Genomic DNA, 14,417 nt, shown 5'->3' with positions numbered 1-14,417 from the left:
GGCAAAGAGAAAAAAAAAATGAAAGAACAAAACCCAGTTCAACTTTTCATCAGTATGAATCTCTATGATTTTTCACTCTTGCTTCATCATGTCTGATATTAAGCAAATTCAACAGTAAAAAGTAGACTGACTCTCTGTTTAATCTGACCATACATCAGAATATGCCTGGGTGAAAAGGACCACATAAGATTATGAGATTTATGTCATCTTGAAGATATTGTGAGTGAGAATTTAAGTGAAGCCCTGGAAATAGCATCATGGATATCATGGGGCATTTTACTGTTTTGACAGACATTTGATTTCTGTGAAAATTTAATTGAGCTTATAAAACAATTTCATCCTCATTTCCCCATATGTACATGCAAAACATGACAAAATTCAATATTTGCAATTTTTCTTTAAATTGTGTCCACTAGGAAGTAAAAGAAAAGAAACTGTACAATTGTTAGAGCTTTTCATGAAATATTTTAATAAGGATGTAACAGTTTCCACATTAGCAATTTTTAGACTAAAAGGAGCTGACTCACAGTCCATTGAAGTGAATTAAGATTTTTTTTCCTCTCATTTTGATGGACTTTGAATCAGACAACTTTGAAATACTAAATTTATACATTCATTTAACAGTATCTAAGTTTTGGTGAGAGAAATGTACAAAGTAGCATCCTGCTTTTTGCTGCTGATAAAAGTTAAAGGGTATAATTTAACAAAAACCTGTAATCAGTCCACCACCACAAATACTAGATGCCTTAACTATCAACCTTACACTTTACACTGGACTTAAGCACTGCAGCTACGAGTACAATGCTATGGGTATGCTGCTACTAGAGATTTTTCCAGTCTCTTGCTTCATATTGCCAGTAGTTATAATTGATGCAACCACAGTATTGTGCTAGAGAAGTGATTTGTCACAGCTATTGGGACATTTGCCACTGTGTGACACTGTTAGCATAGGTGGTAGAAAGCAAAAACATAGCTGCTTATTTCAACACAGTCTGTACCGATGCTTCTGTGTGGGATAAAAGGGAGTGGGGATAGAAGTTTTCATTCAGCTGTCATTTATCAAAGAAAGCTTCATCTGTCTATATGAAATTTGTTTTGTCATAAGAGGAGAAGAGAGAAAATTCAAGAGAGAATTTCTGTGGGGAAGACGATGAAAATGAAAGAGAAAAAAAGACAATGTTTTTTATCTGGAAAGAAGCCTTCTTAAGCATCACCCATTTTAAATGCAACCTTGCAAGTAGCCACCACAGACATAAGTACACAGTATAAATTGCTTCAGAAAAACACGTTCACAACACAGTGACTAGAATCAAATCAAAATCAAACAAGAAGACATCTGGCACACATTAAAAACAAGAATTCTCAGAAATGAAACATTAAGAAGCTCTGGGTCAGTATATTACATTGGCAACATATGAAACCCATTTTGTTGGGGCTTTTTAGTGCAACAGAAGAAACTGGAGCTAGGGTAATAGCTATTACTGAACAGCTACTTTTTCTGTCAAGTATTTATTTCAGAGACTGGTGGAGATTTATAAATGACTCCCCCTTTTTCCATACAGGCTAAAGTGACTTTGCCATCATGCCGGTCATTCAAAAACTGTCTCAGCTCCCTTCACTGCTGTTTCACAGCTGATGGAGCAGGCTCAAGACAGCAGATTCACAGTCTAGCGCTCTCTTTAAACTTTATTATCAGCACACTTTACTGTGTGTGTGAACAGATTCAAACATTTCCCAACTCAGCAGTCCCCCCAGCTCCCATCTTAGTGAGTCCCAGCTCTCTGCTCCCTATATGTCACGGGACTGCTTATCTCCCATCATGAGCAACCTACCACACTACTCCAAAGTGCAGCAATAATCAGATTTTTTCCTAAGACCTTTTCTGCTCTGCTTCTGCCAAGCAGAACAGAAAGCCAAAGTCCCAGTGAGTTAGAAGCTGTCTGCAAAGCAAAAAAAATATTTCCATGACAATGCTGCTTTTTTCTCGGGGACTTTTTGCTCCCTGCTTTCTATTTTATTCCAGAGGGAGGGAAAAGTAGGCACAGAGAGAGGCTACTCACTCTTTCCTGGGGGAGGGCAAGGTATGTGTCTGGGGGAATTTTTCCAGCATTTCTAATCTCTGAAGGGGACGTGCGTACTGACAGATGTTGAGTGGGGTCATTTTCAGCTGGGGGGAGTCTGAGCCTGAATGCTGGGACTTGACTGAAGCAGGCTCGACTCAGTGGCCTGGGGTGTTCCACCAACCAAGAGGAAGGACAAACTGTACAAAAGACGGAGGGAGAGAAGTCACTGCAGGACCTTTACAGCCACTTGTCAGACACAGAGAGGAGTGGCAGAGCCAGGCTACCAGACCCTAAGCTACCAGACCCATGAGAGCCACAGTTCACTAAGTGGATGTCAAAGCATCAGAGAATGTACTGGCTCTCAAGGCGGGGCAACCAGGGTGCAGGGGGGCAGCAAATCAAGGATGTGGGGTTTTCTTTGCTCTTTCTTGTGCCAAACACTGGTGGCAATGGGCAGGACCAAAATCCCCTCCCTCCCAGCCTCCCCATGCCACAGCCTTGGCTTTGCTCACCCTCGAGCTGGGCGGCAGTAAGGGAGCTGGGGGACAGGAATGCTTCCTCAGAGGGTGGTAATCCTGGAGGTGCAAGTGCCATTCCTGTACATGCTCCCTGACTCCAAGTTGTCTGGGGGAAAGTCCTCCACGCTGTATGCCCTGCTCTTGAGGGCAGTGGCATAGTAGTCGATGGGTTCCTCTGCAGCATTGTCCATCCAGCTGAGGCAGAGCAGCCTCTGGAAGGACCGCTTGAAATTGTCTGAGAGAAAACCATAGAGGATAGGGTTGGCACAGCTGTTGGCATAGCCCAAGATGACAGAGAGCTGGCTGATGGTGGCATCATCCTGCTCTACAAAGACATTGACCAGCTGCACAATGTAGAAGGGCATCCAGCAGATGACAAAGACCATCACCACCATCATGACCATGAGGGTGATCTTGCGCTCTGAGCGTTTGCGTTGCTGCCAGCCAGCCTTCAGGGCCACCATGCGCATCTTAGCAATGATGAGGATGTAGCAGAGGCAGATGGCCACCACAGGCAGCAAGAAGCCCATCAGAAAGGTGTAGACCACAAAGACCACCAGCCATCTCTGCGTGGGCTCTGGCATGAGCATGTTGCAAGCCACCGTTCCATCACTGTTGGCTGCTGTGTTGGAGAAGATGATGATGGGCAGGATGATGAGGATGGAGAGCACCCAGACACCCAGATTGACCATCTTAGCCACAGTGGGCCGGCGGTACCTGGCCGCCTTGATGGGGTGCACCACAGCGATGTAGCGGTCCACACTGAGCACGGTCAGGCAGTAGATGCTAGTGAACATGTTGATGGCATCCACACTGAGCACCAGGCGGCACAGCAGGGAGCCAAAGGGCCAGTGGTGCAGCAGGGTGGAGGTAACCAGAAAGGGGACGCTAAGCATCAGCAGCTCATCCGCGATGGCCAGGTTGAGGATGTAGATGTTGGTGGCTGTCTTCATCTTGGCATAACGTAGGATCACGTAGATGACCATGGAGTTCCCGCACAGCCCCACCAGGCACACCACGGAGTAGATGAATGAGATGAGGATAGCGCTGCCCTGAGACTCGCTCAGGGTGCTGTTCGGAGCGCCAGAGGAATTCCTGCCGCCCGAGTCCATGCCCTCCGCCGCCGCCTCCTCCGAGGCGTCACCGGCTCCGCCACCACCACTGTCGCTGCCGCCGCTGTCGCTGTCGCCGCTGTCGCTGCCTGCACCGCCCGGAAGCCTGGGGCAGGTGCCATTGGGGAGCATCCTCTGCCCGGACCCCCGCTTCCCGGCTCAGAGCAGCAGGCGTCCGCCGCCGGCTGCGCTGGGCATCATCCCGTCAGGGATCCCGGCGCGGCGGCTGCGGGACGCGGGCATCGGGAGAGACGCGGCTGCCAGCGCCGCTTGCTCCGAGCGGCGGCAATTGCTGCTCCGCGGCTGGTGAATGATTAATAGCAGTGGCGCGTCACCAGCTAAGGAAAGAAGGAGGGAAAGAAAAAAAAATGCAGGAGCAGACGTAAGTGGGTGTCCCTTCCCACCCCTCACTCCCCTTGCCCGCCTCCCATCCCGCCCTCCGGCTGCTCGCAAATCCGGCAGCTCCAGGGCAGCCTGTTCCCTGTTCCCACTGCCCCACGCTACTCGGTGCCCCCCTATCCCGCACTTCTCTCCCCACCCAGTATTGTTTCCCCCACTTTCCACTGATCCCCTCCCCGTCCACCACCCTCTCTTCTCCCTCCATTCTCCGCAGCTCTCCCTCCATGGCACCTCGGTCCAGCCCAGGGGCACTCCTGGCAAAGGGACTATTCTTTGTCCTTTAAGAAAAAAGCCTGGGTCTTGTGTGGGTGAGCAGTGTCACCTAGGCAAGCATATCTCATGTCTACGCAGCTGCTGTAACCCTCTCCTGTCACTGCACCATGTGCACTGCCCACCTCACAGCGCTGGCACCAGGCACGGCACCGACCGACAAAGCACAAAACATTCAATCCTATGCACACAGCACTGTCCGTCCTTCTACCACCACGCAGCTCTACGCCCCCTACCTTGTCCTGTCCCACCGACAACAATTCTAGATATCATTCATAAGCAGCCCTGCCCTTCTCCGCACACTCTGTCCCGAAAGATATCCCCCCATCACATTCTAACACCACGGCACATGTTTTGCCTTTGTCCCTCACATCCAAGGGTGAGTGACCAATTTGTGCACTGCAGGTTGACACAACTATTTACACCACAGTTGTGCCAAGACCTGCTGTCCGCGCCTCTATCCCCACACATCTGCTTCCAATCACAGGATCACTTCACGCTCAACCACCATGTGATGCCTCACCAGTGTTACAACCCCCTCTCTTAAAATATATAATTAATGTAATATAATATAATATAATATAATATAATATAATATAATATAATATGTATTTATATATTTATATAAAATATATACTTAAAACATATGCATATCCCTGATAGGATTGTATCCACACCAGGGGATGCTATAAACCCTCCTGAGCCTGTACAGTGACACAAACCATTGGCACCACTGCATATATGTAGCTGCATACATAACTCATGCTATGCTGTACTCACCAACTGCTTCTATGCACTGACCTATACTCTGCTGTTTTTACATACACCCTGATTCTAGATGAACGCACATACACCAGTAGTTCCTCCTGCTGTCATCTCTAGGCAAACACTGACGCTTTAAACACCTCATCCACACCACCAGTTCTAAACACACATGAACATCTTCAGATAGTCCTAATACTGCATGTCTCTTCTCTGGCAAGCAAACTTTTATTGAAAAAAGAAGAGCATGACCTTCCCGTACACCTCTCCTGCTGGGCAATATGTCTCTTCTCCCTATATGTTATTGTTCTGAGTATACAATCTGTCCTTACATGCTTGTACATAACTACTAAATCAATTTTCATATACCACCACCACCATTCTGTATATACCAGCTGCCCATTCTGTATTACCCAGACGTGGTTACTCACTAGTTCACATAGACCCTCACTCTTGCTCACTGCATCAACATTCCCCCAGCACAGGCTGAGACACAAAATACTCAGTAAATGCTTATTCTGTTGGCTGTAGCCCCCCATCTGTGTGAGCAAAGCACACCTGTATGGGTAATGACCTGTCTCTTCACATAAACTGCTGCCCAAGAGCACCACCTACTTTTGTCAAGAACAGCAGGTCCGCATCACACAAATATCACCACAGTGCATATGCTGCTATGTGCTCCCCGCAGCACCACTATACTCAGCATCACACATGCATCCTTGCAGCCTACACATTTTACCATGCATGCATACCCATCACCTCCTACTGTTCACACTTCTTGTTATCACCGTCTGCCCACCATCACAATTATGCATATTATCACTACCCACCACTTTAATATGCAGATACATGCAGCATTACCATCAATTGATTACAACCCATCATCAGGAATTTATTCTCTCTAGAACCATATATATCCTTATACCCCTCACCACCACCAGCATCTATTTAAACACATGCATGTAACCTCCCTGACTGTATGACTTTGCTCATAGCAGTCATCACCTCCAGTCACACACCCATAGAAACTCCCATGTGATGGGCATGTGCTCTTTGACACCTTGTCAAGGTTATTACATTTAGCACATACATACTTTTGCATGACCCTTTCCAAGCTGCTTCTTTTTCTTCTGTGTTTAAAGAGCAGATTGTGAATACGTATAGATGTATATATACACCCCTACACATTATAAAAATAACCTTATTCAGTTTTTAGAAATCGCACACAAGTTCTGTTTGGATGATACTCTTTGTGACTTTTGAGGACTTTTTGTATTTGTATTCTAATATAGAAATGCATTTATTGAGCAGCCTTTGCAAATGATCTTACAATTCCTAGGACTGTTCCTGTATACGAGGTTTTAGCTAGATGTTTGAGCACTTGGGGATGTCATACAAATTAAAATTCATGCTTACATTTGGGTTTTAGAGGTTGTATATTCTGATGTGTTAGCATCAGATCTTCCAGCACACAGAGGAAAAAATATATATAACACCATGGAAAATCTTTTTTTGCAATGTGCTATCTGACACTGCTCAAATTTCTGCCATTACATAAATTCAGGTGAAGAATTATCATCTTTAGTGTTTGTATACTAAGAGAATATGAATCAGCCTTCAGTCATTGATATGAGAAGGAGCAGAAGTCAATAGCTGCAAACCCATTAACAAGAACATCTGGTTGGTTTCAGCTCTTCAGTCTGTTGGAAAACCTACAGTTCAAATACAATTCAATTTTTGTTTACATAATGTTTGTTTCAAGGGTCATTTAATTATTGAGCACAAATCAAAGGGTTTCCTTCTTTCATATTGTTATAAATTGGCATTTAGACATTTGTGCTGTCGCCCATTTCACATTTCGTTGCCATGCTCGGATTTGTCCATGCCCTGCACCCAAGAGGGTCAGTAAAAACTCTTCTGTTGAAGTAGATGTGAGCATGATGTTCTTTCTTACTGCATTTATTCAAAATAAATCACTTATAAATTGTAATTCCTGCAACAGTACTATCACCATTAGGTATCACACACACACCTGCTTGACGTAAGTGCCCAGGAAAAAGAAATGCCATCATAGGCATAATTATAATAATGTAACCTTTGCCATAGCATACTCTCAGAAGGTTTGATATCTCCATTCACTGAAGTTTCCTTTGGATATGGAAAAGTTCACAATAGAGAATGATATCACCTTCCAAAAAGGAATTGTTTGAGTGCCTGTTCTTAGATCAATTACTCTAACAAATAGGTATTAATTTACTGATAATTTATATCTACTGATCTTTACAAGCGTTCAGTGTTGCTCAAAATTTTTAACCTCAGCTATTTGATAAAGTAGAAGTGTTTGATCAGAAATAATGGATTTTATTATTTCAGTGATGATATACTGCCATTTTAAATGCCAATAATGTCATAGTTTTAACATTCAAAGATTCCTATAAAGAAGAAATTCTGACATAAACAAATTCTAATTTGGGAACATGCTTAGAAATTTTATTTTTTAGAGTTCTCTCTTTTTTCCCAAGGACTTTACCTGTAAGGAGTAGACCAGAGGTCTAAACTTGTGGATTGTAATCTTGTGTTTGTAATCCACCTGTCACAAAGTGGGGAAGGGCAGCTGGACCTTCTCAACACAGTCTGCAGGTTGGCCTAAGATGTTAACAGAACCTTTCCAGTTGCCCATTTTTGTAGCAACACCTGCCTCTCATGGAAGGCAGGAAAAAGAGTTATCTCCCAAATAAACTTCTGGGCCATGCTGGGAAGTCTAGGACTAAGGCTTAGGCCGTGCCTGGGGTTAGAATTAGGATTAAGACAAGAAGCCCATGGCTCCAGGTGCAGTGGGGTGCAAGGGAGAGGGTCAGTGGTGGGGTAGTCTGTGCAAAGAGCTCATACCAGAACACTAGTCCCATTAGGATAACACTGGGCATCTCAGGCTACAGTTCACCCCATGCCTAGGCTTATGTTAAAGTCAGGAGAGAGACAAAGCCAAGAGCTCCAGCTGAAAGGGGTTGAAAAGCGTTTAAAACCTGAATAAGGTAGGGGAAAACTCCACAGATGCTATCCCCTTACAATTTTCTCCTCTGTGCTATAGGATGGAGACTCTGGATAGAGTAAATCTTTTGACTACTTGTATCTGACCCTTTGACTGGGGCTAGAAAAGAGACAAAGCCAAGAGCTCCAAGGGAGCTGAACTTTAAGAGGGACTCTCAAAGGGTGAGGAGAAGACTGCAACTTTTTACCTCTGTCAGGAAATTTTTTCTCCTACAGGAAATGGCTAGGCTGTCAGGTCAAGGTCCATTCCAAGCACATTGTGGGGTTAGACTTAGGTGAGGCAAAGCCCAGAGCTCCACATGATGAAGCCTTTCCCAGTGATAACAGGATCTCAATCCCTTCAGCTCCATCTGAAGTGAGGTGCCAGTGCCAGTGATAATTAGAGTAGCTTCCTGCCAAACCTTTCTCCTGATGGCGGTGTAAGGCTGACACACAAAATCTCCAACGTAAAAAAGCCTACAAACAGCTCCTAAGGCAGACGATACCTTTTCTCTCTGCGAAGACACATTGCACCTAGTGTCACTGTGTCTCGAGTATTGTGGCAAGAAAAAGGAAACAGTCATGACACTTAAAATGAGGCCCATGGTAATTCCTTAAATATTTAAACCTGAGACAGTATATGAATATTCTTCAGTATTCAACTTTTGAGCACAGGAGTGATGTGGTAATGCACGAGAGTGCTCTAATTTGCATACACCATGAACCCTAAGAAAATTCAGAAGAGTTTTTGTGGGCTGGGTCGTTTCAATGAGGTCCCACTAATTCCGTAAAGTGTCTCCTATTCAAACTGCAGACACCCTGTGCACCACTCAAAACACGTGTTTTATAAATCCTGCGGAGAAATTAATGAGTGAACACTCTTTTACAACCATATATTACTACAAAATAGCAAAAAATGTCATATAATTTGGGTAATCAATTGAATTATAGCTTGCTATAGTTTTGTTAAAAATCATTCAGTAACCATTTCAATTGCATATCTTTGTAAGTCATACATTTTTCATGACCTTTTGGTTAAGATGGAAATTTTGAGCTGCTTGAACCACTCAGATGTAAATTCTGTTCTTACCTTTTGACTGATCTCACTGGATGTGCTCTGAGTCAGCAGAGATTTTAACTTTTCATTAGATTGTCAACATATTTTTAAAAACTTCCCTTTTAATACAGATATTGTATCTTAGATGTCATGATTCTGGTTATAATTTTACTTTTAGCAGAGTGCCTAAACTTTACATCAGTTTTAGCTATGATTGAAAATGAAGTGCAAATTGACAGATGGAAGTGGTTCATTATAGTAGTATGTTAGAAAGCATTTTCTCCTAAAAGAAATTTTTTTTTCATTTATACCTTACAATTAATTGAGAAATTAACAACTATTCTCTAAAAACAGATGTGTTAAACAAGATGCATTAGAGAAAGAGTCAAGCTGTTGCTTAGAGAACACACAAATGAATCTTTGTGTCTTGATCCAGTTGCATTTATCTCAGACCCAGGTGGTAAAAAAGTTCAAATCACATGGCTGTGTTACACTGCAATTCTTCCCACTTCATCGTGTTTTCTACTGTAGGAGGTAATAACTGGCACAAAGTACCATTATTTAAATCAATTATCTAGAAGTCATACAACAAACTGCTTTCTGTCATTAATATTTTTTCATGAAGGCTGAGGGCTCTACACATGTCCTGACAGCACACTCCCTCTCAAGAGCAAGGTAGCTGCCCCAGCAGCAACGTATAATATAGTACCCAAATCTGATCTCAGACACACTTTTTCAAATCTGAATAATTCTGTCTACTGGCAGATAACCAGGTTTGTATAAATGTGTAAGTGGCTGGATCTCGGGTTTCATCTCTTGTCTCCAGGCAAAAAGTTACTCAGTGACAAGTGTCAGCAGCAGCAGGCGCGACCCAACCGCTACTGAGTAAGTTTGGGCTGTAAACATAGCCAAGGACAAATTGTATTTAGCAGATTTCCATCGTGCCTAGCTAAAATGTGCCTGGATCAGGGCAAAAGTTGAAGAAGAAGCTGTTAGGTTTTTTGCTTCTTGGCTTTTGGTGAGATGTTTCCCTAGAGCAGATAGTGTTCTTTGCTGCTTTATCCAGTCTGATTTCGGAAAGGCTCCTTTATTAGTCTTCACCAGAGTCTTTACAGTAAGTGCTACATTTAAATGTATGCTGGTTGGATACTGTTTTCCAGTGCTAAGCATTCATTTTGGCAGCATAAATATTGCACTAAATGTAAGAGGAAAATGAGGAGAGATCAATTATCAATGGGGTGGGCTGGAGAGAAGGGGAGGGGGGTGTTGTTTGCAAGCAAATAACTTTAAACAAATCAATAAATATTTCTATGATTGAAGAGAGCAAAGTAAATTTGTAGGATAACCATTGATGTTATATGGCACTCAGGTAAATTTTATCACTTATTTCATATAGGTTGTGGAAAGAGTCCTCAGAGTGTGAGTTTTCATTTAAAGGTAATATGAATAAATGACACAGATCTTCCTGATGAATAGCTTCTCAGCCTTCTGAAGCATATTTATACAGCAAACAATCATTAAACTCACAAATCTTGTTTAAATTTGAATTTTCGTCATATTCTGATGTGTAATTGTTTCTTTTCACTTGAGAGTAATGGGAAGCTATTTTTATAATAGAAATGATAACACAATTAAAGGGAAATATTACTACTAACAAGTGAAGTAGCAGTGGTGTCACACAGGGACAGCATCAGTCTAGTTTGTGCTGCTTGAAGTTAAGTCCAGCTGCACAAGACTGACTAAAGAAAAGCCTGATCCTATAGTTAACTTTGGTTATCTCTATTACTTGTACACGTCTGGAAATGGCTCAGCATTTGAGGAACATTATTTTATACACATAACAGTCACTGAAAATATTTCGGATATTTCTCTTTTTTAAATCTGTTATCTGATATTCTCATGTCCTGTGCTTTAAGCAGCAACCAATGCTACTGCAGAAGGGTAACTGCTGTATTCTGGGTTCAGCAGGAGAATAATGATAGCACGCTGATGTTTTAGCCATTGCTGAGTGTTGCTCACCTTGAGTCAAGGACTTTCCAGTGTCTCATGCTCTGCCAGTGAGGAGCTGCACTAAAATCTGGGAGACAGCCTGGCCAGGACAGGTGACCAAACGGGCCAAAGGGACACTCCATACCATGGAATGCCATGCTCAGTTTATAAACTGCAGAGAGTAATCTGGGAGCTGCTGAAATCTGCATGGGGACAGGCTGGACATTAGTCAGTGGGTGGTGAGCAATTACATTGTGAATCTCTTGCCCTTTCCCTCTCCTGTTCATTACAGTTATTGTTACAATCATTATCATTATTGCTGCTATTGTTATTATTGTTATTATTATATTAATTTTGTTTTAATTATTGAACTGTTTTTATCTCAACCCAAAAAGGTTAACTTTTTTTTTACTTAGTTCTTCTCCCCACTGGAGGGGTGGGGTGTCAGTGAGCAGCTCTGTGATGCTTGGTTGCTGACCGAGGTTAAATTATGACAGTGTGAAACAATAAAGTGTATCATGGTACTTAACACATATATTGCATTTATTAACACTTAATGCATTGCTGCCTCTTAGTGTGGTCAAAGGGAATGAAGACATTTCTATGTCTTGAGTAAAGGTACTACTAGTCATTTTCACAAGCAATTGCACGCATGTAAGTGTCCCTGTTTTTCCATAATTTTATTTTCACCTCAATTTAAAACCCAAAGTGTTTGTTTTTAATTTCCTACCTATGCATATAATCTTTTTTTGACACACAAAACACAAATTGTTTTCACTTCTTTCATGCTAGTTACCATCTTATTCATCCAGTTGCTGTAATTTTCAGACAGGAAATGTGTTTTGCAATTTCCAAAACTATCCAAGAAGAAGATGACTAGGCCAAGGTCACGAAGCAGGCAGGGATGGTAAATGGCTGTCTCATATCTGTGTCACAATCAATAACGTACCTTACATCACCTTAGAGTGCAAGCTGAGTGTGATAATATGCCAGTGAAATGCAGAAAAGTAGGCAGTTTTTAAGTACATGCGTTTGTTAGAAGATGATCAGTCTTGAGCTCTTGGATTAGAAAGAGAGTATGAAAAGAGGAAAAATATTATAGATAGTATCCATGTTTACCTTCCTAAATTAGTAATGAGCCACAAACTTTTTGGCTCCATTCATAACTAGTCCTTTGGTAGAGGGATAGAGCCTGGGCTAGCACAAATACAGTCCCCTGATTTAGTGCCTGTTTGTGGTGGCAGTACATGAGGGGCGTTCCTGGGACACATACTCAGTTTTGGCACTCAGGCACCACTCCGCAGTGTGAATAAAAGAGAACTGAACAGTGATATTAGGAGATACACTTGAAAAGTGATCCAATTGAACCACTGATTTAGACATGCCCAGAGGGGCTTGGTTTGGTATGGTATGTCATGCTCCACTGAACATTAAAGGCAAACCCTGGATTTTATATATGCAGAACAGTATTTTGAGCAGAAATCTGTACAAGGGATGGGAGACACTTTCTGCTCTCCTTAATCTTTCATATAGTGCATGCTGAGAAACAAAATTTTTAGATTGCCATTCAGATGGAACTTTCATTTTTTCTCTTTGTGTGTTTTGCTATCATGCTGTACATCTCTTCCCTGGTAGTTTGCATCACTGCATTTTTCATGCCAAACAGTCTATGGGGTTTGTACTGTTGGGTTTGGTGGGTAATAAGTCAAAACACGTATTTAACACACTTCTCATCCTGTGAAACCTGCTTGTCCACAGGATGCTGGGCCCTCATTCTCCCCACAAGATGACTTTTCCACTGGTGCTTCTGAGATCCATCACACAAATAACAGAAAATTAAGAGCTGTGCAGTGTGCAATCCACCTCAGGAATAGTCTGTGTAATCTAATATTTTGCTGTCTGAATGAATAATGGCAATCACTACTGCAGGGGCTGTGCACTAAGCCCTGGAGGCTGTGGCCATGCCTGGTTTGTCAGTATGCATTTTAGTAGCCAGCAGTTCCTGCTTTAGCTGCTGGGTAATCTGGCTGCCAGTCTCTAAGCTCTAGGGGAAACCACAGGGAGCAGAGGTCTTTATGTGCTCTCTAGGCATGGCCAAGACTCTTAAATTTTACCCTGCAGCTCAGACACCAGCAGACACACACAGGAGATGAGAAGTGGGAGACAGCTCTGTCTTTACAATACAAACAGGCATACCCAGATAAGAATAGATGTTTTGTTTTGTGGTTTTTCAGGCTTCCCACAAAGACTCCCATGCAAGAGAAGGGGAATAAACCTAGATGTGGTTACTTCTTTCTCTTATAAAACCTATAATGACTGAAAGACGTTTATCATTTTAAGATTATCAAAATAAAATGTATTATATGCTGATCCAGTTGTGGTAAAATTTTCACTGAATTAACTGAAGCCAATATTTTACCTGAGGCAGACTGGAAGATGAACAAAGAACTCAACATTCCCTCTACTGATGGAAATAAACACATCACATTGTGCTAGTACATGATTATCAGGTAATAAACCTGTGACTATAAAGATGGGGTTTTCTAATTAGGCTAGAGAATATAGATATAGTACACCACACTGCAACTTTTCTAGCTTCCCTAGACTGAAGAGTTACCTGTAAATATGGGAGAATGTGAGAAGAAAAGTCTGAATTACAATATACCATTAGCAGTGGCAAAAAAACCAATTGCCCCTGCAGTTCCTTCCCATTTCTATCTCAGCATTTATTTCTGGAACACTTTAAAGGAACAATGAGCAGTACCCTGGTGGCCTGATGGACAGAAATGTTCTGAGTTTTTAGTTCTCAGTAGCCATGGTCCCATGAGCTCTATTATGCTGTGGGATAGGCAGAATTATTTTCACAGTTATGAATTTAAATTGATCAGAAAGTTAGGATTTTATTTGATAATAACTACAGAAGAACAGGAAGGGGGGAATTTTCTGAAGGCATTTCTTCTGAATGGCCTTTATTTTTTTCCTTCTGTCATTGTTTCATTCTGTCATTTCCTTCTGTCATTGCCCTTACTCATACCAGCCCTAATGCTGCAATCTTTATGCACATCAGGTATCATGTAATGCCACAGAAGCTGGTCTGAAACAGATTTTCAATATTTGGTTTGAGGACTGGTTGCAGAATTGTCCCTTTTTAAATAGGTATTTGGTGTTGAATATTCCTCTGATTCTGAAATCAGGTCTTCCAGAAAAAAAGAAAGGAAAA

At 42.3% G+C, this 14,417-nt stretch overlaps 1 protein-coding gene across 1 annotated transcript; it reads right to left on the bottom strand.

Moving 5' to 3' along the window:
- Window positions 1-455: 455 nt before the first annotated feature.
- SSTR1 (somatostatin receptor 1) lies at window positions 456-3,993 on the bottom strand. The gene has a single exon (XM_041396730.1). The coding sequence runs from the start codon at window positions 3,823-3,825 to the stop codon at window positions 2,623-2,625; it is 1,203 nt and encodes a 400-aa protein (XP_041252664.1). The 5' UTR covers window positions 3,826-3,993; the 3' UTR covers window positions 456-2,622.
- Window positions 3,994-14,417: the final 10,424 nt, after the last annotated feature.

Source organism: Onychostruthus taczanowskii, unplaced genomic scaffold, assembly GCF_017590055.1.
Source record: "Onychostruthus taczanowskii isolate IOZ18803 unplaced genomic scaffold, ASM1759005v1 scaffold1, whole genome shotgun sequence".
Lineage (NCBI taxonomy): Eukaryota > Metazoa > Chordata > Aves > Passeriformes > Passeridae > Onychostruthus > Onychostruthus taczanowskii.
The sequence above is the reverse complement of the archived record's forward strand: the minus strand, read 5'-3'. Positions and strand labels throughout refer to the sequence as shown.

What these genes read in the sequence shown, in the direction of transcription:
- SSTR1 (XM_041396730.1), bottom strand. Translation starts at nt 3,825, where the DNA reads ATGCTCCCCAATGGCACCTGCCCCAGGCTTCCGGGCGGTGCAGGCAGC.